Here is a 27,013-nt window from a genome sequence, read left to right on the forward strand (position 1 = left end):
GCCATAAAAAGGCTGACATAGTGATTCTACTGAACTTATTAGGAGTGGCCCCAAAAAAATCAATTCACATTAGGATTACGATTCTTGTTCATACTGATTCTAAATAGATTCTTAATTTAAAATATATATATATATTACAAAAGAACCAAAAACAAAATAACTTTGAAAATATATATATTTTTATATTTTTATTGAAAAATCAGTTTTTGGAAAGACCATCTTCCTGCAACCAGAAGGAGCTTGAACATGTTTAATTTTAATTATTATACCAAATAATACATGAAGATCGGTTTGAATCAAGAATCATGTTGTATCAAAAATCGATTCTGAATCGACTCGTCATTCCAGGAATCGGAATCAGTTTGAATCTCTTGGTGCCCAAAGATTCATTCCCCTATAACAGGGGTCGGCAACCCAAAAGGTTGAAAGAGCCATATTGGACCAAAAATACAAAAACAAATCTGTCTGGAGCCGCAAAAAATTAAAAGCCATATTACATACAGATAGTGTGTCATGAGATATAAATTGAATTAAGAGGACTTAAAGGAAAGTAAATGACCTCAAATATACCTACAAATGAGGCATAATGATGCAATATGTACATATAGCTAGCCTAAATAGCATGTTAGCATCAAATAGCTTAGTCATGCAGTGACCAAATATGTCTGATTAGCACTCCACACAAGTCAATAACATCAACAAAACTCACCTTTCATGCACAACGTTAAACGTTTGGTGGACAAAATGAGACAGAAAAAGAAGTGGCATAAAACACGTCCTAGAAAGTCGGAGAAAGTTATACATGTAAACAAACTACGGTGAGTTCAAGGACCGCCAAAATTAGTAGGACAAAACGGCGCTCGCCAAATACTGGAATCAGTGAAGCATGTTTAATATAAACAGTGTGCTTTGTAACAATTAGGGAGGCTTGTGTCATGTTTGTCCTCCTACATAAACCATATTAAAACAAAAATTTATTTTTTTTCCCCTCATCTTTTTCCATTTTTCATACATTTTTTAAAAAGCTCCAGAGAGCCACTAGGGCGGTGCTAAAGAGCCGCGGGTTGTCGACCCCTGCCCTATAACTTACTACTCATTGTACTTTTTTTTTTTTTTTTTTTCAATCTGATATTGATAACTTCCTACATCCTAAAACCGATACCGATAACCAATAACTTATTTATTTCATATTATTTGTTCAAATGTGCTGCATGGAAGAAAGTCTCTATTGTGATTTTGACAAGCTGCACGTGTAGATACACTATATTGCCAAAAGTAATTGGCCACCTGCCTTTACTCACATATGAACTTGGAAGTGCCATCCCATGGAATTGTCCAAATTGTTTTGGTATCCTGGAGCCCAACTCCTGAAAAACAACGCCACACCATAATTCCTCCTCCACCAAATTCCACACTCTGCACAATGCAGTCCGAACTGTAGCGTTCTCCTGGCAACCTCCAAACCCAGACTGGTCCATCAGATTGCCAGATGGAAAAGCGTGACTCATCAGTCCAGAGAAGGCGTCTCCACTGCTCTAAAGTCCAGTGGCGACGTGCTTTACACCACTGCATACCAAGCTTTGCATTGGACTTGGTCATGTATGGCTTAGATACAGCTGCTCGGCCATGGAAACGCATTCCATGAAGCTCTCTGCGTACTGTACGTGGGCTAATTGGAAAACACATGAAGTTTGGAGCTCTGTAGAAACTGACTGTGCAGAAAGTCTTTGCACTATGCTGCATCCGCTGACCCCTTTCTGTCAGTTTACATGGCCTACCACTTGGTGGCTGAGTTGCTGTTGTTCCCAAAACTCTTCACTTTTCTTATAATAAAGTTGACTTTGGAATATTTGGGAGCGAGGAAATTTCACGACCGGATTTGTTGCACAGGGAACATCCTATGACAGTTCCACGCTGGAAATCACTGAGAGCGGCCCATTCTTTCACAAATGTTTGTAGAAACAGTCTTCATGCCTAAGTGCTTGATTTTATACACCAGGACCTGATTCTCATCATTTGGATGGGTGGCCAAATACTTTTGGCAAAATAGTGTATGTCCTGACTAAAGACCATATATTCAAAGATGGTTCATGATAAAATCACAGATCGCTTCAGCCTTCGGGTCATCTCAAGCAACTTGTTGCACTTTTCAAACGCCATGGCAATAGCAACAAGACTTTCTCGGCAGATGTTTCCTAGGCTTTCAAAACACCGTCCTGGCGATGCTGGTGTTTCAGGTGGCTGATAAGTTAAAGATTGATGCATTTTTTTGTTGTTATAAAACAAAACAAAAAAAACAAAATTGATGTATTTTCCCTCCTCGCAGAATGTTTGCAGAACATTTGGTGCACATATAACGCAAAATGTCAATGCCGTGTTTGTGAGCTAAAAGGGAAATAATGACAACAAAGCACATAATAGCAAAGGAGCGCTTGATTTGCTCACCCTAAACCACCTACAGCACAGTACGGGTAATTTCTCCTCAATGAAGTGTGTTTTTTTTAACTGGTTATTGCTGCTATTTTTAAAATTATATTTATATCAATGATTGTATGCCCTATATTTGTCGTGCAGCCATACTAATAACTAATATATATGTATATATGTACAGTACAGGCCAAAAATGTGGACACACATTCTCCTCATTCAATGCGTTGTCTTTATTTTCATGACTATTTACATTGTAGATTGTCACTGAAGGCATCAAAACTATGAATGAACACATAAAAAAAGGTGAAATAACTGAAAATATGTTTTATATTGTAGTTTCTTCAAAACAGCCACCGTTTGCTCGGCTTTGCACACTCTTGGCATTCTCTGCATGAGCTTCAAGCACACCTGTGAAGTGAAAACCATTTCAGGGGACTGCCTCTTGAAGCTCATCGAGAGAATGCCAAGAGTGTGCGAAAAAGTAATCAGAGCAAAGGGTGGCGATTTTGAAGAAACTAGAATATAAAACATGTTTTCAGTTATTTCACCTTTTTTTGTTAAGTACATAACTCCACGTGTTCATTCATAGTTTTGATGCCTTCAGTGACAATCTACAATAGTCGTGAAAATAAAGAAAACGCATGAAAAAAGCTGAGAAGGTGTGTCCAAACTTTTGGCCTGTACTGTATATAATATATACGTATAATGTTATTTTTTTTGTCGTGTTAAAAAGAATCAGAAACAGGCTAATGCACATCCGTTAATAGCAATTATGACCTAATGTTTTAATGTAAAAAACAAAAATGTGTAATAAATTGATGGAGCTGGAAATGGCTTAGTCAGTAATTTGTATATTTAAAAAAAAATTACAATTAATAGTTAACAGAAACATTGTGTGGAAACAATTGAGTACATGTTAGTGGAAATAAAAAATTATACATTTAACTTAGCTAATATGAATAATGCGCTAATGTATGTTTTTTACTCATATTTTTTTCTGTAATCTACTTGATTTTAGAATATTGATGGCAACGCCGCTTATTCAAAGTGTTCCCTGATTTACAAAACCCAAAACCAGTGAAGTTGGCACGTTGTATAAAACGTAAATAAAAATAAAATACAATGATTTGCAAATCCTTTTCAACTTATATTCAATTGAATAGACTGCAAAGACAATATAGTTAACGTTCGAACTGAGAAACTTTGCTCTGCTCATTTGGAATTTGATGACTGCAACATGTTTTAAAAAAAAAGCTGGCACAAGTGGCAAAAAAGACTGAGAAAGTTGAGGAATGCTCATCAAACACTTATTTGGAACGTCCCACAGGTGTGCAGGCTAATTGGGAACAGGTGGGTGCCATGATTGGGTATTAAAGCAGCTTCCATGAAATGCTCAGTCATTCACAAACAAGGATGGGGTGAGGGTCACCACTTTGTAAACAAATGTGTGAGCAAATTGGCAAACAGTTTAAGAACAACATTTCTCAACGAGCTATTGCAAGGAATGTAGGGATTTCACCATCTAAGGTCTGTAATATCATCAAAAGGTTTAGAGAATCTGGAGAAATCACTGCACATAAGCGGCAAGGCCGTGACCTTCGATCCCTCAGGTGGTGCTTCATCAACAACCGACATCAGTGTGTCAAGGATATCGCCACATGGGCTCAGGAAAACTTTAGAAAACCACTGTCAGTAACTACAGTTTGTCGCTACATCTGGAAGTGCAAGTTAAAACTCTACTATGCAAAGCGAAAGCCATTTATCAACAACACCCAGAAACACTGCCGGCTTCACTGGGCCCGAGCTCATCTAAGATGGACTGATGCAAAGTGGAAAAGTGTTCTGTGGTCTGACGAGTCCACATTTCAAATTGTTTTTGGAAACTGTGGACGTTGTGTCCTCCGGACCAAAAAGGAAAAGAACCATCCGGACTGTTATAGGCGCAAAGTTAAAAAGCCAGCATCTGTGATGGTATGGGGGTGTATTAGTACCCAAGGCATGGGTAACTTACACATCTGTGAAGGCACCTGTAATGCTGAAAGGTACATACAGGTTTGGGGCAACATATGTTGCCATCCAAGCAACGTTATCATGGACGCCCCTGCTTATTTCAGCAAGACAATGTCAAGCCACGTGTTAAAACTGCGTGGCTTCATAGTAAAAGAGTGCGGGTACTAGACTGGCCTGCCTGTAGTCCAGACCTGTCTCCCATTTAAAATGTGTAGTGCATTATGAAGCCTAAAATACCAATACCGGACTATTGAACAACTTGAGCTGTACATCAAGCAAGAATGGGAAATAATTCCACTTGAAAAGCTTCATAAATTGGTATACTCAGTTCCCAAACGTTTACTAAGTGTTGTTAAAAGGAAAGGCCATGTAACACAGTGGTAAAAATGGCCCTGTGCCAACTTTTTTTGCAATGTGTTGCTGGCATTAAATTCGGAGTTAATTATTATTTGCCAAAAAATAATTAGTTTCTCAGTTCAAACATTAAATATCTTGTCTTTGCAGTCTATTCAATTGAATATAAGTTGAAAAGGATTTGAAAATCATTGTATTTTGTTTTTATTTACGAATTACACAACGTGCCAACTTCACTGGTTTTGGGTATGTGTCGTTATCAATAATTGTACAATATTGTTCATATTTGTGATATAGACAGCTTAAAGGGGACTGTAGGAAAATGGTATGGGAGTACAGTCGAGGCAGTGGAATGTTTGGCAAAGTACATACCTTGTATATTTAAAACAGTCTCATGAATAGATGAAATGCTTTGACCAGCCCAAACAAAAGCTCTTAAATATTAATAATGATAATAATATCTTTTAGCCCCCCTATAAATCCACCTTTCTTCCTCTCCTCGTCACCCCTTCTTTTAATCCATGCCCTGACCCCCTTTTTTCTTTCTTGTTTCTTTGATCAAGATCCAAAAAGGAAGTAAGAGCTTCAGTAACGCTGCACCCCTCCCCGACTTATACGTTTTCCTTCTCTCCCTTCTCTTTGCTGTCATTTCCTGCGTGCCCAGGCTTCGGGTACCTGACCAGGCAGCTAATGGGCCTGGCAGGCGGTCGGCTGGTTCTTGCCCTGGAGGGAGGTCACGACCTCACAGCCATATGTGACGCCTCTGAAGCCTGCGTGTCGGCTTTGCTTGGTAATGAGGTAAGATGGAAGATCCTCTCAAAATACATTCTAAATGCACCAAATACAGAGCAACTTTGCATAGTAATGGTATATACAGGGCTGGCCAGTCGCATAAACACTCTGTAAACTCCATAAATACACATACAGTATATAGAAAGGGTGCACAAAAAAATTCATTCAAATCCGAATCGCAATTTTTATTCATTTTAATTTGAAATCGATTCATTTTCAAAAATCTATTCATAAAAAAAAATAATATATATGTTTTTTTCTCCATGAATCAATCTTTAAAAATACGTTTTCAGGACATCTCCTTTCAACCAGAAATAGTTTTTTCAACCTGTAACCTGTTTTCAAAAAGTTTCTTTATAACTAATATACCATATAAATAATACAATGCAATAATCGGTGCGAAATCGAGAATCGATTATGAATCAAATTGTCACCCCAGGAATCGGAATTTGATTGAATCGTTCGATGCCCAAAGATTCACACTCCTGGTACACAATTATCTATGCCAGACAGGGTCCCCAAACTTTTTGATTCGAGGGCCGCATTGGGCTAAAAAAATTGGACCAGGGGCCGGACTGTGTGTGTGTGTGTGTGTGTGTGTGTGTGTGTGTGTGTGTGTGTGTGTGTGTGTGTGTGTGTGTGTGTGTGTGTGTGTGTGTGTGTGCGTGTGCGTGTGCGTGCGTGTGCGTGTGCGTGGGTGTGCGTGTGGGTGGGTGTGTGTGTATATGTATACACATATATATATATATATGTAAATATATATATATATATATATGTACCGTATGTAAATATATATATATATATATGTATGTAAATATATATATATATATATATATGTATGTATATATATATGTATGTATATATATATGTATATATATATATATATATATATGTATATATATATATATATATATATATATATATATATATATATATATATATATATATGTATGTAAAAATATATATATATGTATGTAAATATATATATGTATGTAAAAATATATATATATGTATGTAAATATATATATGTATGTATGTATATATATATATATATATATATATATATATATATATTCCTCACGCAATAATTGACTTAAAGAGTGCGCACTTGCCGCACGCTCGTCCGACACTGCGGCGCGAGCGCAATGATGTCACATTATCGATGGGAAAATCCATTTTTTTGACAATATGATTTGCCTGATCGGAAGTAACAAGCAGTAGAAAATAGATTAAAAAGAACACGTTTTTTTAAAAACTTGAGACTTCCCGCGGGCCGGATTTTGGACGATGACGGCCAGTATTTGCCCAACGGGCCGGAGTTTGCGGACCACTGATCTAAACTTTACCGCTGCCGAGTATTTTTTTTCTATACTTTTATTGTAATATTTTAAAATAGACCTTATAAACAAAGAGAGGTAGCTAACATGGAAGCGGTCGGACAAATAAAATTAAAAAACTTGAGACTTCCCGCGGGCCGGATTTTGGATGCTGGCGGGTCGTATTTGGGGGGACCCCTGAACTATGCATTTGGTTATTATATCTTTTTTTACATATGTTGCAAAAAAAAATCTTTACTTACTTTACTCAAAAAAAAAACTCAGCCACTACAATTTTACCTTAAAATTTGCAATGTTTTTTTTGCAGCGTATTACTGTAAATGCAATGGAAAAACAATACCACTTTTTTTTTTTTACTGTAAAATATATGCAACTTGGCTGCCATTTTTGTTTGTTTATTTGTTTTTTTGTTGTTTGCAACGCAGCACACCAGCACCTGCAGTGAGCAAACTTGTCTGAAGGGTGGCGCCATAGCACAAACAACTAAACATCTATTTAGTGTCTTTGCTTGTTTTGTTTTTTTAACTATTTGCATAATTGCCGTCAGCGAAGAAAAATCCACTAATTACTAAAACAAATACTAAAACATTTTTATAGATTTTTCAGCGCCGTGTGTAATGTTCTATATTATCAATGGAACATTTAAAATGTTGGTGTTGTTTACTTGAGACATATTGCCATCATAGTGCAGCCTACACTTATCTCTTATGTTTGACTGCCATCTACTGGTCACACTTATCACTACACCATGTACCAAATAAAATAGGTTTGAGGTGGGTAAGCTCATATATACTCCATTAAATAACAAAACATGGTATTTTGAATGTTTAAACACCTAACGATTCGAACTTGTTCTGATTCCTGGGGGTGACGATTTGATTCAACCCGAATGTCGATTCAAACCTATTCTCACCTTGTATTTGGTATAATAATTCTAATTTAAAAAATCCAGATCAGGTTAGAAAAGCAAATTATGTTTGCATGGAAATGGCCCAAAAAGATAATAAAAAAATTAATTCACATTAAAAAAATAAAAATAAATTATGACTCGATTTAGAATCAGGTTAAACAAGAATCGCGATTCGGATGTGAACCAATTTTTTTCAACACCTAGTATTTTGGCTTGTTATCCTCTTGTTTCACAGTTGCATAAGTGGTCATATTTACAGTATGTGTACAGTTTACAATTCAGTAAGCCAAAATCTATGTTGACCAGCAAGTCAAAAGGCAAAGAACCAAGAACCGTAAATCCATTTGTTGGAGTCCAACGCACAGATAGAATTCCTCACAGGAAGTCAGCACCACCCACTCGCACACGCACTTATCCTCCACACACCCGCCGGCAGAAGGTTAATTGTGGGAGTGTGTAGGTTGGACTCTGGATCTGAACAAACATCTGCGCTTTGTGATTCATGGCTCCCAGCAGAATTGCTCGTCGAAGCCGCCTCTTCGTTTTCTTCGAGCTGATGGAGAGGTTGGCGTGCTTTCTTCCAAAGGCTCGCGTTCTCCCTCGAGATTATGCAACTAAGATAACTTATCTTCTTGTTAAATACTACTGTGCCGTGGTAGAAGACCCAAGTGGCAACAATGGTGTCACTCTAATAGATTTAGAGATATTGGGATCTTTATGTGTATATCTAGAGAGAGTATGCCATATTTCAGTGTTTTTCAACCACTGTGCCGCGGCACACTGGTGTGCCATGGGAGATTATCTAATTCCACCTATTTGGGTTAAAAATATTTTTTGCAAAGCAGTAAATATAGTCTGCAAATGATGTGTTGTTGTTGTGTGTCAGTGCTGTCAAGAGCTCGGCAGAGTAATCATGTAATACTCTTCCATATCAGTAGGTGGCAACAGGTAGCTAATTGCTTTGTAGATGTCGGAAACAGCGGGAGGCAGGGTGCAGGTAAAAAAGTGTCTAATGCTTAAACCAAAAATAAACAAAAGGTGAGTGCCCCTAAGAAAAAGCATTGAAGCTTAGGGAAGGCTATGCAGAACGAAACTAAAACTGAACTGGCTACAAAGTAAACAAAAACAGAATGCTGGACGACAGCAAAGACTTACTGTGGAGCAAAGACGACGTCCACAATGTACATCTGAACATGACATGACAATCAACAATGTCCCCACAAAGAAGGATAAAAACAACTAAAAATGTCCTTGATTGCTAAAACAAAGTAGATGCAGGAAATATTCAAAGGAAGACATGAAACTGCTACAGGAAAATACCAAAAAAAGATAAAAAGCCGCCAAGAACTAAAACACTACACACAGGAAAACAGCAAAAAACTCCAAATAAGTTAGGGCGTGATGTGACAGGCGGTGACGGTACACCTACTTTGAGACAAGAGTTATACTGGTGCATGGTTGGTTATGGTTTGAAGTCATATCCAACAATTGCGACAACGACTCTTTACTGTCAACTGAGTTTCGTTTTTTAATGATTTCTGCTGGTGGTGTGCCTCCGGATTTTTCCAACGCGAAAAATGTGCATTTTTTTTTTTTTACTCATGAAGAACTCAATACACCAAACCAGCAGTGGCGGGCCGTGCGTATATATATATATATATATATATATATATATATATATATATATATATATATATATATATATGCATACAGTATGCTGTATATATGTAAAACTAACATTTACGTTTTTATTTTTACCAAAATATTACTGTAAATGGGAATACAGTACCACTGTTTTTAAGTCAGGCAACGTAGCGGCATTTTTTTTTTTATCAAAAAATTTAAATGTGGTACCGTTTTTCCACATGCAGTAATAAAACGTAAAAACAAGTTCCCTCAATCATCATCCTGATGATTGAGGGAACCCCCTCATGAAACAGGCCTGTAGAGATGAAGTAGTCTTGTGATTTTTTTCCCACACATACATATATTGCGCTCTACTACGGTATCGAGCACTATTTTTTGGATAACCTTATTAAGACATATATATATATATATATATATATATATATATATATATATATATATATATATATATATATATATATATATATAAAACTGTAACAATAGTTTACAAAATATATAAGACTAAAACATTTACGTTTTGTTTTTTTACAAAATATTACTGTAAATGGGTTTGGCCACCGTGTTCAATGGAGAAGTCTGATCTACAAAATTTGCAGGCAGCATACTCCTTCCCCTTCGAGCTGTTCTGGATCAACTGAAATTATTTTTTCCAATCATTTTGGAGCTTGCAAGCGTACTTCTTCTTCTTACCCGTCGTCACCATGTCTCTTCTTCGTTCTTCTGCTTTGTCTCTGTTATGTTTTTGGACATTACTACTTGCCCTAGTTTTGAAGGAATGCATGATGGGAATCCGGATGTTGTGTGTCAGTGAATTAACGTGCCGGCTGGAATAAACACGCTGAGAAATAGCTCCGTGCCTGCCTACTTTATGGGTTATAGATAAACCTATGGATAACGGAGACATATATAATAGTCTCCTTTTCAGGTGAGAGAGGACGCTAAAGGCAGTGCCTTTAAGGCACGCCCCCAATATTGTTGTCCGAGTGGAAATCGGGAGAAATTCGGGAGAATGGTTGCCCCAGGAGATTTCCGGGCGGGGCACTGAAATTCGGGAGTCTCCCGGGAAAATCGGGAGGGTTGGCAAGTATGGGTACTATACTAATACCGGCAGTGACGTGCGGTGAGATTCATGGCTGGTGAGGCACTGACTTCATCACAGTCAGATTTACAAACATATGAACCCTAAAGAGTATCTTATTCACCATTTGATTGGCAGCAGTTCACGGGTTATGTTTAAAAGCTCATACCAGCATTCTTCCCTGCTTGGCACTCAGCATCAAGGGTTGGAATTGGGGGTTAAATCACCAAAAATGATTCCCGGGCGCGGCGCCGCTGCTGCCCACTGCTCCCCTCCCCTCACCTCCCAGGGGGTGAACAAGGGGATGGGTCAAATGCAGAGGACACATTTCACCACACCTAGTGTGTGTGACAATCACTGGTACTTTAACTTAACTTTAACTTTACACATACAAACTGTAGCACACAAAAAAGCACATTTAATTAAAAAAAACTTTATTATGGTCTTACCTTTACTTATAAATGAAGTCCATGCGCCGCTCCTTCTGAACAAAAGCATCGATAACTTGTTTATACAAGTCTTCCTTATCTTTCTTCAGTTTTAAAAGTCTCTCTGTCTCGATGGAGATCTTCCTTTAATTATTACCTCCCGCTTCGATTGAAAGTCCAGTTTAGAAAACTGTTTTATTTTAGATATGTAATCCTCCATGTTAAAAGTCCAGGCGAGAGGAAAAAATAAACGATCGCTAATTGTTGCTGCTTGTTGTCACTTATTCTGCAGCCGAGTTGTCGCAAAAATGATCGCTGGGATCACTAGCGCCCTCTACCACCATGAGGCGGGATTACTGCGAGCCTCACCCAGTGCGTCTAAGCAGCCGTTTTATTATTGCTCAGCACAAGAAATACGTTACACACATACAGTTGTTGACAAAATACACTGTACATTATATACCTCAGCTAACTAAACTATGGAAATGTATAATATAAGTCATATAGCAATACAGTCTCACTGCCCAGCAGGCCAGCAGTTAGCCGAGTCATTGCGCAATCCATGGCGAGGCTCAACTGGCTGCTGATCACCGCAAGTCTCAGTATTTGAACGGCAAATGTGAAAATTCAGCGATTTTTAATTAAAATAATCTAAAACTGGTGAAGTTAAATGGAAAATAACTTTATAGTATAATCACTGGATACATATAACAATTTAATTAATTGTTTTTCTTTTTACATTTTTTTTCTTTCCATGATGGCACGTGAGGCCCCGCCTCAACTGCCTCCCCTGACTGCACCGTACAACCCTACTATCTACCTATACTTATCTCTATCTGCCATCTTATCAAATATCATATACATATTGGTCAACAATTTAAACCTGTTCATCTGCACTTTGAGCTTCAACACATCTAGACTAAAGTGAATTTAAGGATACTTCTACGGGGCTGATGTTTTTGGCGGTCCTCAAAATTGCACATAAGACTTCCCGTGCCACTGCGAGAAAACAACTGAAGTGGACCTGGTGGTGTGCATCTAAGGTTTCAGCAGCCTGAGGAGCACCAGACGTGGAAGGGTTTTTTTTTTTTGAAGGAGGTCACTGGATGAGTGCCACGGAGAGTTGAAAATGCGAAAATAGGCAGGAGGCGTCGAGCGTCAATTGCCTCGGCCCTGCAGGACGCTCACCCGTGCACCGAGGGCCCACGTCATTGGTCCACATCTGAAAGCAGTTACACTCACACCTCTTTCAGTCCGGGGTCGGCCCGGGCTAGAGGGATCACATAGTACAAGAAAATGCGATAATCATTCGAAGCGGAGAGGGAGGAAACTATTGTTTGAAGGCAGCGGTGTACCTTTCACATTTCTGAAAAAAAGTGTTTTGGATAGGCTTAGTGGGATTGTAATTTACTTTCACCCTGCAAACCTTTTATGAGGCGCAATTGTTTCTCCGCGTGTGCAGCAAAAAAAACAACTCTGGAATACCTTTGAGAAACATTGATTAACCAAAGTGAAACCGTGACCAAGGCAAATTTCCCCAGTGTCAACATAGCTTTCTTGACTCCGATCCAACTGGTGATGTCAGCCGTGATAAAAGGCAGGTCGTTCAAGCTGTCTGGGGCTTTGATAGCGGATGGCAACCACAGAGAGCCTGAAAATGTCCCTGATCATATCAAAACAACAGGAAGCAAGCCGTCTTTATCATAATATCAGTGAAGGTCTCTGTAATGGACATGGAATGTAGCTGGAAAACATCAATGGTGCATTGAGCTAGTGGGGGGTGTGGGGGGGGAATGGTTCAAGTTATTTATTTTTATTTTTTTTACCTCTGGCAAGGACTTTACATTATTTTATCTAAAGTCTCTACTAGTGTTGTCCCGATACCAATATTTTGGTACCGGTACCCGTCCCAAAATGTATTTCGGTACTTTTCTAAATAAAGGGCGCCACAAAAAACAAAAAATCTTAGAGTACATTAAACATATGTTTCTTATAGCAAGTTTGTCCTTAAATAAAATAGTGAACATACAAGACAACTTGTCTTTTTAGTAGTAAGTAAACAAACAAAGGCTCCTAATTTAGTCTGGGGGGAGGAGTATATTTATAGCTAGAATTCACTGAAATTCAAGTATTTCTTATATATATATATATATATATATATATATATATATATATATATATATATATATATATATATATATATATATATATATATATATATATATATAAATACAATAAATACTTGAAATTCAGTGTTCATTTATTCACACATATACACACACATAACACTCCTCTACTCATTGTTGTATTTGAAAGTGCAATGCTTTGCAGCCAGTAGCACAGCCTTTGAAGGAGCATAGGTATAGGCAGCATCTGTGACATTTAATTTGCAGAAAAGGAGTGAGTTTAGGGTTGAATTGGCCATCCTCGTTCTATTCTCTGTCACTATATTTCTAACTAGGGATGTCCGATATTGTCTTTTTGCCGATATCCGATATTCCGATATTGTCCAACTCTTTAATTACCGATATCGATATCAACCGATATATACAGTCGTGGAATTAACACATTATTATGCCTAATTTGGACAACCAGGTATGATGACGATAAGGTACTTTAAAAAAAATGTATAAAATAAAATCAGATAAATCAATTAAAAACATTTTCTTGAATAAAAAAGAAAGTAAAACAATATAAAAACAGTTACATAGAAACTAGTAATTAATGAAAATTAGTCAAATTAATTGTTAAAGGTTAGTACTATTAGTGGACCAGCAGCACGCACAATCATGTGTGCTTACGGACTGTATCCCTTGCAGACTGTATTGATATATATTGATATATAATGTAGGAACCAGAATATTAATAACAGAAATAAACAACCCTTTTGTGTGAATGAGTGGGAGGGGGAGGGAGGTTTTTGGGTTGGTGCACTAATTGTAAGTGTATCTTGTGTTTTTTATGTTGCTTTAATAAAAAAACACAAACAAAAAAAAAACATACCGATAATAAAAAAAAACATACCGATATTACATTTTAACGCATTTATCGGCCGATAATATCGGCAGGCCGATATTATCAGCAGGCCGATATTATCAGACATCTCTATTTCTAACCATGCTGAACACCCTCTCTGGTGATGCATTGCTGTGTGGCACGCACAAAAGTGCCTTCATCAAATGCACCAGAGTCTGGAATCTTCCAATCTCTCCCTAGCATACCCCTTCCCCTTCGAGCTGTCCTGGATGAACTGAAATTCTTGTTTCCAATCATTTTGGAACTTGCAAGCGTACTTCTTCTTCTTACTCGTCGTCGCCATGACTGTCTCTTCTTCGTTCTTTGTTATGTTTTTTGAACATTACTACTTGCCGTAGTTTTGAAGCAATGCATGACGGGAATCCGGATATTGTGTGTCAGTGTATTAACGTGCCGGCTGGACTAATTAAGAGCCAATATTTTACTAAATTGCATGTTAATAAGCAACTAATTAATGGTGAATATGTATATAATGTATAATTTTACCCGTATATATCTGCAGCTTATAACTAAATTAAATGTTCTTTAAAAAAAATAGTGGGTGCGGCTTATACACCAGTGTGGCTTATAGTCTGGAAAATCTGGGGAAATCTGGTGATATTGAAGGAAAAAGACTTCTTAGCTTACCCCAAAACATTTAGTCCAGGGGTCGGCAACCCGCGGCTCTAGAGCCGTATGCGACTCTTTAGCGCCGCCCTAGTGGCTCTCTGGAGCTTTTTCAAAAATGTATGAAAACCTCCCTAATTGTTATAAAGCACACTGTTTATATTAAACATGCTTCCCTGATTCCAGTATTTGGCGAGCGCCGTTTTGTCCTACTAATTTTGGCGGTCCTTGAACTCACCGTAGTTTGTTTACATATACAATTTTCTCCGACTTTCTAGGACGTGTTTTATGCCACTTCTTTTTCTGTCTCATTTTGTCCACCAAACTATTAACGCTGTGGATGAATCCACAAAGGTGAGTTTTGTTGATGTTATTGACTTGTGTGGAGTGCTAATCAGCACATATTTGGTCACTGCATGACTGCAAGCTAATCTATGCTAACATGCTATTTAGGCTAGCTATATGTACATATTGCATCATTATGCCTTATTTGTAGCTATATTTGAGCTCATTTAGTTTCCTTTAAGTCTTCTTAATTCAATTTATATCTCATGACACACTATCTGTATGTAATATGGCTTTTATTTTTTTGCGGCTCCAGACAGATTTGTTTTTGTATATTTGGTTCAATATGGCTCTTTCAACATTTTGGGTTGCCGACCCCTGATTTAGTCAAATATCCCTGATTCAAACTATTAGTGTGTCTAAATAAGCATCACCATTATAGTGAGACGCCAATGCGGACTCCAGCTTTCAACGCATGTTTCTCAAAATAAAAAGTCACGAAGATGCTGTCACTGAGCATCATCATCAAAAAACTAAAGCCAATTCTTTATATGTTGACGTGATCCATGGGTAAGGTAAGGCATCCATAATACCAGCTGTAAACAGATAACTTCATTTAAAAAAGAAAAATCCTAAATGTGCCACTGAGAGACACATTTCCCCAACCACATGAGTGTTTCCCCAACGTTCCTCCAGGCCAAAGTCAAAAACGACACGCCAGCACCCCAGCCGGTCACAGCCAGACTAACCCTGAGCTCTCCGTCAAAGCGAGGTCAGGGGTTCTCTGGGGGTTTTGCGGGGTTGCCTGTCTGACTGATTGACAGCTGGGCCTCACGCTTATAAACTTTAATGGCTCATGTCAGGGTCCTCCAGGGGCCCCCACCTGGCAGGAATGGCAAACACATATACGCCAACTATGGAGGAGCAGACCTCGTCCATGGTGACTCCCATTCCCAGTTGATGTGACATGAAGACAGACAATGGTTCAGAGCCACTATGTGTCTCCTTGCAGTGACCGGCAAACAAAACGGAGACATTGTGGAAAGCTAAGAGTGAGGAATGTGCGCCGGTATAAACATTCCACGGGGAGGCTGGAACAAAAACAGTGGAACGAGGTGGGATTCCACTTGTTCAGCTAAAAGAAAACGTGCACAAGGCATCCATTGTTTACTGTTGTGGCTGTGTGCAGATGTTACCAGTCACCAAAACCTGTTGATTATGTCATGCTAACTGAGCGAGGTAATGGCGTGTGTTGTGTAAACGCACCGGTCTTTTCCACTTGGGATGTAGCCGTGCGGCCGAGTTGGGGTGGAGGCGGGGGTGGGTGAGTTTGAATTGTCGGGGCCGAAAGGGGACAGGTGAGTTTAAGCGTATCTTATTGCAGTGTTTTTCAAACTTTTTTGCGTTAAAAAAATCCGGAGGCACATCACCAGCACAAATCATAAAAAAATTCAACTCAGTTGACAGTAAAAAGTCGTTGTCGCAATTGCTGGATATGACTTTAAACCATAACCAACCATGCATCACTATAACTCTTGTCTCAAAGTAGGTGTACTGTCACGACCTGTCACGTCACGCCGTGACTTATTTAGAGTTTTTTTCTGTTTTCCTGTGTGTAGTGTTTTAGTTTTTGTCCTTTGCTCCTATTTTGGTGGCTTTTCCTGTTTTGTTGGTATTTTCCTGTAGCGGTTTCATGTCTTCCTTGAAAGCTATTCCCCGCACCTGCTTTGTTTTCGCAATCAAGACTATTTAAGTTGTTGCTGTCCTTTGCGGGGACATTGTTGATTGTCATGTCATGTACGGATGTACTTTGTGGACGCCGTCTGCTCCACACGCTGTAAGTCTTTGCTGTCGTCCAGCATTCTGTTTTTGTTTACTTTGCAGCCAGTTCAGTTTTAGTTTCGTTTTGCATAGCCATCCCTAAGCTTCAATTACTTTTCTTAGCGGCACTCGCCTTTTATTTGTTTTTGGTTTAAAGGGGAACATTATCACCAGACCTATGTAAGCGTCAATATATACCTTGATGTTGCAGAAAAAAGACCATATATTTTTTTAACCGATTTCCGAACTCTAAATGGGTGAATTTTGGCGAATTAAACGCCTTTGTATTATTCGCTCTCGGAGTGATGACGTCACGTTGTGACGTCACATCGGGAAGCAATCCGCCATTTTCTCACTTTCGTCGTTGTGTTGTCGGAGGGTGTAACAACACGAACAGGGACGGATTCAAGTTGCACCAGTGGCCCAAAGATGCGAAAGTGGCAAGAAATTGGACGAAATTTGTTCAAAATACGAGGGTGTGGGGAAAGCCGACGAAATGGTCAGTCGTTTGTTCCGCACACTTTACCGACGAAAGCTATGCTATGACAGAGATGGCAAGAATGTGTGGATATCTTGCGACACTCAAAGCAGATGCTGACATCAACTCCAAAACTGGACAGATCAGCTTTCAGGAAAAGAGAGCGGATGAGGGTATGTCTACAGAATATATTAATTGATGAAAACTTTATTCATTACTCGCGGTTTTACGTAAATTATTATACATAAACTGGGCAGCACGGTAGCAGAGGGGTTAGTGCATCTGCCTCACAATACGAAGGTCCTGAGTAGTCCTGGGTTCAATCCCGGGCTCGGGATCTTTCTGTGTGGAGTTTGCATGTTCTCCCCGTGACTGCGTGGGTTCCCTCCGGGTACTCCGGCTTCCTCCCACCTCCAAAAACATGCACCTGGGGATAGGTTGATTGGCAACACTAAATTGGCCCTAGTGTGTGAATGTGAGTGTGAATGTTGTCTGTCTATCTGTGTTGGCCCTGCGATGAGGTGGCGACTTGTCCAGGGTGTACCCCGCCTTCCGCCCGATTGTAGCTGAGATAGGCTCCAGTGCCCCCCGCAACCCCAAAGGGAATAAGCGGTAGAAAATGGATGGATGGATGTGTTTACCAATAATTTAGCTTAAAAACATTTATTTTTTTCAATCATTCGAGTACATTCGGGTAGTCTTGTGTAATGCAGTATTTTGTGTCTATTTAGGTATGGTTAACCTGAGTGCTGAAATCGTGGAAAAATATATGTTCTTAGCGCGCCTGAAATGGGCTGTCTGCACTCTCAAAGTGCATGTTGTTGCCAAATGTATTTCATATGCTGTAAACCCAGTTCATAGTTGTTAGTTTCCTTTAATGCCAAACAAACACATACAAATCGTTGGTTAGAAGGCGATCGCCGAATTCGTCCTCGCTTTCTCCCGTGTCGCTGGCTGTCGTGTCGTTTTCGTCGGTTTCGCTTGCATACGGTTCAAACCGATATGGCTCAATAGCTTCAGTTTCTTCTTCAATTTCGTTTTCGCTACCTGCCTCCACACTACAACCATCCGTTTCAATACATGCATAATCTCTTATATCGCTTAAGCCGCTCAAATCCGAGTCTGAATCCGAGCTAATGTCGCTATACCTTGCTGTTCTAGCCGCCATGTTTGTTTGTATTGGCATCACTGTGTGACGTCACAGGAAAATGGACGGGTGTATATAACGATGGTTAAAATCAGGCACTTTGAAGCTTTTTTTAGGGATATTGCGTGATGGGTAAAATTTTGAAAAAAACTTCGAAAAATAAAATAAGCCACTGGGAACTGATTTTTAATGGTTTTAATCCTTCTGAAATTGTGATAATGTTCCCCTTTAAGTGTTAGATACCTTTTTACCTGCACGCTGCCTCCCGCATATTGTAATCACGACAAACCATGTTCCCGACATCTACAAAGCAATTAGCTACCTGCTGCCACCTACTGCGTTGTTGACAACAGGATGCAGAGACAGGATATGACGTGCAGGTAATATGATACTTTATTAAACAAAACTAAAACTAGTGCAGCTAGGGATAAAATAGGAGTGCACAGAAAGCTAACACCGCTGAGTAGGCAAAGCAGAGCTGCAAGCAAAACAAAAGCAATGATCCAGTCCTGTCCAGAGGCTGGCATATAAATCATTCTGATATGCAACCAGGGAGGAATAAGGAAGCCAGCACCCAGACTAGAGATCAGTGGAAAAAAGAGGCAAATAGGAATTGTAAACCAAAATAAGAGCACTATACAGGAAATAAAATATAATACAGTAACATAAGTAAACAAAGTCTAAACCTGTCATGACAATAAGTATTGATTTAGAATAAATGTTGTTGTTAAAAATGCTGAAATCCGAGTCTGAATCCGAGCTAATGTCGCTATAGCTTGCTGTTCTATGCGCCATGTTTGTTTGTGTTGGCGTCACTATGTGATGTCACAGGAAAATGGACGGGTGTTTATAACGATGGTTAAAATCAGGCACTTTGAAGCTTTTTTAGGGATATTGCGTGATGGGTAAAATTTTGAAGAAAACTTCGAAAAATATAATAAGCCACTGGGAACTGATTTTTAATGGTTTTAACCATTCTGAAATTGTGATAATGTTCCCCTTTAATGTAGTTAAACCGGATGTATAGCATACCGCTTTTATTTTGAAGCCGGGAAAGTGTGTGATTGCTTTGAGAAAGTGTCTTGACATGTTTTGATGTTAGATCGACTGTTTGCAATACGGGTTCTGAGCCGAGGATGTCGTTGTGGCTTGCGCAGCCCTTTGAGACACTTGTGATTAAGGGCTGTATAAATAAACTTTGATTGATTGATTGATATGTCTCACTGCATGGATATCATCATCTCTCCTGATTTATTCATCTAGTGGTTACTCTCTGCTGGTTCCAATTAGACGTGTGTTGATGTGCGTGTGTCAACTAAATACTTAATTATAAATGATACTTAATCAAATATATATGATATCCAATATATGTGTCCGTCCTCCAGCACCATGTCTATTCCTGTGTGCATGATGTAGTTTGGCGTGACACAGCAGGATTAAAGTATCCTTCTCCCTGCACTGCCTCTTCCTTTTTCCCCCCAAATGACCCCTCCCACATGTTATTTGTTCAAATTAAAGGAAATATCCTGACCTGGATGGGGGGAAAAGAAAAAAAAAATTATTTAACATTCTCTTCTTCTTTTTGGCTCTAGCACAAGTGTCTTCTTTGTGGGCTTCTGTTGGTTTACATGACATCAGTAAGGGTCATGATTGATTAAAAAAAAAAAAGATATGTGATTGGTTATGCACAACAAAAGTGTGGTGTTTGCAGTCGGCCAAAAGGGGAAATGAAATGATTCCGACTTGGAAAGGCACTTTGTGGGGGGAAAAAGGCTGTGTGACCGACAGCTTGGATAGTGTTGTTAGTTTAACTATGCTCTCTAAAGTGTGTGTTTGAGCGACCTTAGTATGCTTTGTGTGGGTAGGCAGTTTCCACGAGTATGTGTCCTTGGAGTAGGTCACAGTACAAAGACCACATTGTAGTTTTTGTCATAAAGCAGTCGGGCTCTTGAGGAGGTGTGAAACTGCAGCCCATTTTTATACTGAGTCAGCAACTTCAGGTTGTTCTCCACCTCTTGACCTGTGGTTTGCACTCAAAGACGACTGGGAGACAACAGTTAGGGCCTGATCTACAAACCCCGTTTCCATTTGAGTTGGGAAATTGTGTTAGATGTAAATATAAACGGAATACAATGCAATGTATTCCGTTTATATTTACATCTAACACAATTTCCCAACTCATATGGAAACGGGGATTGTACTAAGGCCCCTTCTACACAAAGGTTATCCAGGGTAAATCCCACCTAACCTACCGTAATCCGTGTCCACAAACAACAATGCCATCGTTTAAGACCCTCCTCCCCCTGCCATCCACCGGCGCAACGCGACCTAGTACGCATGCGCGAAAAAGTATGCGCATCATAGTCACTTCTGACCTGGAAGTATATTCTTACCCTGTGTTTCAATGTAGCCAAAACATTTTTTAACAGTAAACCTTGCTTGCCTCACCATCAGCAGCTGTTAGACTGTTGTAGTGAATCACACCTGAGCCATCATACATGAATCATATCTTTAATGGAGAAGGTAAACAATGTGATAAAGAACAATAACTGATAGTCTGCTTTGCCAGTCTAAATGCATTCGTTATTTTTCACCCGCATTGTCGTTGTCTCTCCTTCAACAAATGGACAAAGTTTTTCACTAAGTAGAATCACAGCTGACCTGGACATTCGAAAGTTCTCTTGCCGTTCCTCTGACAGATCATCATCATCATCATCATCGGCGGTCACTCGAAACGAGTATGACCATCCTCCTGGTAGGGGGTATCTCTTTATGGAGAATGCCTATGCGTGACTTTGTTTAACGTGGGGAGACTAGTGCATAGACAGTCACCACACGATCCTTGACAGATCCGGGTCAGGGTCCAGTGGCATGTAGTCCAAGACGACTGGGGACCCTTTTCTGCAGCAGCCTTCATCTGCCATCCCAGCCGTTGTGACACTCCATAGGGTTAGCAATCCTCCTCCGTTGAGGTCTTGGGTTGTTATTTCCCCATAACTTGGCCCACATGGATGTGGTAGTGCCTTCTTCCGCCATCCCAGCCGTTGTGGTGGTTCATACATCTACCGTCTTCCGCCTGCTCCGCCGTTGAGGTCTTTACCGTATCCCTGGCTAGGGGGCAGTCAGGTACTAGGCCTTTGCCAAGGGCCACCTGGGGTAACAGTAGTAAAGGGGTTAACCTCCTAGTGCCCCAAGACCCCATAGAGGAGCCTCCACTGCCGGATGCACTTTAACGTCATGCCTCTGACACGACACACTCGGTGACAAACATATCCCACCAGGCTGCCGTTCTTCCAGGCCTTATCCAAAACCGTCGCTCAACATTGCTATGTTGCCGTCTGAGATGTGTTGTATCCGAAATAGCTGCAATCGCCCGTTTCCTTCTCTTAGGGTATTGATGTGGGATTTCCAAAAGCGCCTGTACATGTAGAAGAAGGAGAAACCCAGGCATGTCTGGATGACTCGCCTCCATCTTTCTAGTGGTTGCCGCCGAGTTACCGAACGGGTTGTTATGAAGCTGGCTGTGGCCAGTAGCGAGTGTTGCGATTAGTCTGTTGCACGAGTTTACTAGGCCTGTTGCGAGTCGGCTCCCTAAAATTAGCTTCAATGTCGGTTGCTCTGACCCCAAAAATACACCTTATTGTAGATAGTTTACTAAACTGTATGTTACGGGTGATGGAGTTCCAAATAACTAAGGTGTGATGGCTGGTTGACTAGGTTGTAGGACTAGCTCAGGGGTCGGCAACCCGCGGCTCCGGAGCCGCATGCGGTTCTTTGATCACTCTGATGCGGCTCAGCTGCATACTTGCCGACCCTCCCAATTTTCCCGGGAGATTTCTGTATTTCGGTGCCTCTCGCAGATAACTCCCCGGATTAATGTTCTCCGATTTTCGCCCTTACAATAATAATAAGGGCGTGCCATGATGGTACAGCATTTAGCGCCCTCTACAGTCTGTATAAACGGTGTGCCATCACAGTTTTTTGTTGTATGCATCTTCTACTTGCACACGTAAGTGACAGCAAGGCATACTTGGTCAACAGCCACACAGGTTACACTGACGGTGGCCATATAAAACAACTTTAACACTCTTACTAATAATGCGCCACACTTTGAACCAAAACCAAACAAGAATGACAAACACATTTCGGGAGAACATCTGCACCTTAACACAACATAAACACAACAGAACAAATACCCAGAATCCCATGCAGCCCTGACTCTTCCGGGCTACATTATACACCCCTGCTACCACCAAACCCCGCCCCCACCCCAACCCTGCTCCCCGCTCCCCGACACATCAACCCCCTCCTCCCATTGTTTTCTTTAATTTGTGAAGCTGGTAAAAATGGCTCTTTGAGTGGTAAAGATTGCCGACCCCTGGACTAGCTAAAGGGCTAAATCTCTAATGTGTCATAACTGGCTCACCGTAGCTTGTAGGCCGCTTAAGGCTGCTAAGAACCAAGCTAGTTAGCTCGCTACGGCTAACGCTAGTAAACGTGTCAGCGGTGTCTAAAGTTACGAAGTTACTCTGCTCTAACTGGCGGACACGGCCTTCTAGCAGGGCCAACCTATCCATGAGAAGTGTGCATTGAGAACAGAAAGCCAAACTCTTTGTTTTTTTCTTTCACCGAGTTAAGTTTTTGCTGTCTTTGGAGCGGGGGGGCTTTGGACCGGCACTAGCTTAGCTTCGCTATCTTAGAAGCTAGCTAGCTGAAAATTAAGCGGGGAAACAGAGAGAGTGAGTGCTTTGTAAGTTTGATAAGATAACTCAATGTGTTAGAGAAGGGCTAAAAAAGCTGTAAGACAATTAGAAGCACACTGTTAGAAAGATAGTACTTAGCTATAAGCAAGCAGCGTCGAGATTTACCTGTGGTAAAAGCAGGTAAATCGGGGTCGGCGGGGTTAAGGGGCGAGGAGTATATTTATAGCTAGAATTCACTGAAATTTAAGTATATTTATAGCTAGAATTCACTGAAATTTAAGTATTTCTTATATATATATATATATATATATATATATATATATATATATATATATATATATATATATATATATATATAAATAAAATAAATACTAGACTTTCAGTGAATTCTAGCTATATATATATATATATATATATATATATATATATATATATATATATATATATATATATATATATAAATAAAATAAATACTAGACTTTCAGTGAATTCTAGCTATATAAATATATATATACATACATATATATATATGTATGTAATTATATATATATACATATAAATAAAATAAATACTTGAATTTCAAGCTAGAATTCACTGAAATTTAAGTATTTCTTATATATATATATAAATAAAATAAATACTAGACTTTCAGTGAATTCTAGATATATATATATATATATATATATATATATATATATATATATATATATATATATATATATTTATTTTTTATTTTTTATTTTATTTTAAAATATATATATATATATATACATATAAATAAAATAAATACTTGAATTTCAGTGTTCATTTATTTACACATATAAATATGTGTAAATAACACTTCTCTCTACTCATTGTTGTATTTGAAAGTGCAATGCTTTGCAGCCAGTAGCACAGCATTTGAAGGAGCGTAGGTTTGGGCAGTGTAATATTCTGGGTTGGAGTCAATAACCAGGCGAGGTGATGTAGTTAAGTCTCTTTACTTCATATTTCAGAACCGACTCCCACACTTGCCGTCAGGGTGCGCAATACAACGTAAACCGTTGGCCAACCAAAAAGTAACCACAGAACACTATACGGGATAGTGTTCTGTGGTTACTTTTTGGTTGGCCAAGCGGACGTGACGACAGACTGTCCTCACTCAGGTCCACACGGACCTGAAGGGGGCGTGCCTTAAGTCCGGCTGGAAATCGGGAGAAATTCGGGAGAATGGTTGTCCCGGGAGATTTTCGGGAGAGGCACTAAAATTCGGGAGGGTTGGGAAGTATGGTCAATGGTAATGTGTTATTGTGATTAATAAAAAAAAAAAAAATGTGTTACCATAAATGCCAGAGGGTAGCGTGCATTGCATAGGTAGTGATCATGTGTCACGCTAGTATGATGATAGTTAGATGGGTGAGCTCTTTGCCCGATTCTGCTTCAAAACAAACTCCCACGAAACTTTCGATAAAACCGAAGTAATTAGTATTGCAGTGACAAACTTTCCGTTATGGGCGCATATCAAGTTTAAAATAGCATATAATAGTAAAACACGAACGTGAGGATCGCACTGCCAGCACAAATGCTACATGGATAGCAAACAGAGGTCCACTCTGTTTCCTGAGATCCAGGGTCAACGCAGCCGTCTACCAGCAAGTTTTAGAGCACTTCATGCTTCCTGCTGCTGACCTGTTCTATGGAGATGGAGATTTCAAGTTCCAACAGGACTTGGCGCCTGCACACAGCGCAAAATCTACCCGTGCCTGGTTTACGGACCATGGTATTTCTGTTCTAAATTGGCCCGCCAACTCCCCTGACCTTAGCCCCATAGAAAATCTGTGGGGTATTGTGAAAAGGAAGATGCAGAATGCCAGACCCAAAAACGCAGAAGAGTTGAAGGCCACTATCAGAGCAACCTGGGCTCTCATAACACCTGAGCAGTGCCAGAAACTCATCGACTCCATGCCACGCCGCATTAACGCAGTAATTGAGGCAAAAGGAGCTCCAACCAAGTATTGAGTATTGTACATGCTCATATTTTTCATTTTCATACTTTTCAGTTGGCCAACATTTCTAAAAATCCCTTTTTTGTATTAGCCTTAAATAATATTCTAATTTTGTGACACACGGAATTTTGGATTTTCATTTGTTGCCACTTCAAATCATCAAAATTAAATGAAATAAACATTTGAATGCATCAGTCTGTGTGCAATGAATAAATATAATGTACAAGTTACACCTTTTGAATGCAATTACTGAAATAAATCAAGTTTTTCAAAATATTCTAATTTACTGGCTTTTACCTGTGTGTATATATATATATATATATATATATATATGTATATATATATATATATATATATATGTATATATATATATATATATATATATATTTATGTATATATATATATATATGTATATATATATATATATAGCTAGAATTTACTGAAAGTCAAGTATTTCTTATATATATATATATATATATATATATATATATATATATATAAATGAAATACTTGACTTGGTGAATTCTAGCTGTAAATATACTCCCCCCCCCCCCCCCCCCCCCCGACATCTAGGTCTCAAGGTTGGCAAGTATGCTCAAATATATTACACTCTTAGATATTTGTTCTGTTTCAGTTGGAACCTATCCCAGATGATGTGTTGCATCAAAGGCCAAACACAAATGCTGTCCACTCAATGGAGAAAGTTGTTGAAGCTCACAGTGAGTCATTGTGTTCCTTCATGTACTTGATTGATTACATGCTCAATCGGCTATTCTACGCCTAAACAAACCAACACAAAGATTCACGTTTTGCTTGTCTTGGTCGCAGGTAAATACTGGCGCTCGCTACAACGCTCTGCCTCCACGCTCGGATGCTCTTTGAGCGAAGCTCTAAGACGCGACGATGAAGAGGCAGAGACCGTCTCTGCCATGGCTTCGCTGTCTGTCGCTAACAAGAACATCGTAGAGAAGTAGGTGGCACTAGCTGGTAGACACTGTGGCATGTGCATAAAGTATATTTCTATTTTTTTAACTGCACTTTTTTGGAATTTTGCTTATGTATGTTTTTTTAAATATTACATGTTATTATGAATGTGCCTGTTACTACATTACATATATACTTACAGCATGTACAGTCGTGGTCAAACGTTTACATACACTTGTAAAGAACATAATGTCATGGCTGTCTTGAGTCTCCAATAATTTCTACAACTCTTATTTTTTTGTGATAGAGTGATTGGAGCACATGGCGTTCCTGGGATTAAAGGCCTCACTTTTTCTCCTCCAAACATATTTCTGGGTATTGTGGCTCAATTTTTGTTTCATCTGACCACAGAACTTTCCTCCAGAAGGTCTTATCTTTGTCCATGTGATGTCAGATTAAACAAAAATTGAGCTGTTTGGCCACAATACCCAGCAATATGTTTGGAGGAGAAAGGGTGAGGCCTTTAATCCCAGGAACACCTAATCTACCGTCAAGCATGGTGGTGGTTGTATTATGCTCTGGGTCTATTTTGCTGTCAATGGAACTGGTGCTTTACAGAGAGTAAATGGGTCAATGAAAAATTTAGCTGAAACCTACCAATTTTGTCAAGAGGAGTGGTCAAAAATTCAACCAGAAGCTTGTGGATGGCTACCAAAAGCACCTTATTGCAGTGAAACTTGCCAAGGGACATGTAACCAAATATTAACATTGCTGTATTTATACTTTTGACCCAGCAGATTTGGTCACATTTTCAGTAGACCCATAATAAATTAATTAAAGAACCAAACTTCATGAATGTTTTTTTGTGACCAACAAGTATGTGCTCCAATCACTCTATCACAAAAAAAAAAAAAAAAGTTGTAGAAATTATTGGAAACTCAAGACAGCCATGACATTATGTTCTTTACAAGTGTATGTGAACTTTTGACCACGACTGTATATAAAACATTGATGGAGGCTTTTTGGATGTTTTTTTAGAGCG

General features: G+C 39.2%; 1 protein-coding gene across 2 annotated transcripts in view; it reads left to right on the forward strand.

The window, feature by feature from the left end:
• hdac4 (histone deacetylase 4) overlaps positions 1 to 27,013 on the forward strand; it is a 193,446-nt gene that overhangs the window by 162,147 nt on the left and 4,286 nt on the right. For both annotated transcript variants that reach the window (XM_061926531.1, XM_061926532.1), the window contains exons 23-25: positions 5,459 to 5,592; positions 25,682 to 25,766; positions 25,876 to 26,017. In XM_061926531.1, the coding sequence (XP_061782515.1) occupies positions 5,459 to 5,592; positions 25,682 to 25,766; positions 25,876 to 26,017 (361 nt within the window). The remainder of the gene's footprint in view (positions 1 to 5,458; positions 5,593 to 25,681; positions 25,767 to 25,875; positions 26,018 to 27,013) is intronic.

This window comes from Nerophis lumbriciformis, linkage group LG31 (genome assembly GCF_033978685.3).
Source record: "Nerophis lumbriciformis linkage group LG31, RoL_Nlum_v2.1, whole genome shotgun sequence".
In the NCBI taxonomy this organism is placed as follows: Eukaryota; Metazoa; Chordata; class Actinopteri; order Syngnathiformes; family Syngnathidae; genus Nerophis; species Nerophis lumbriciformis.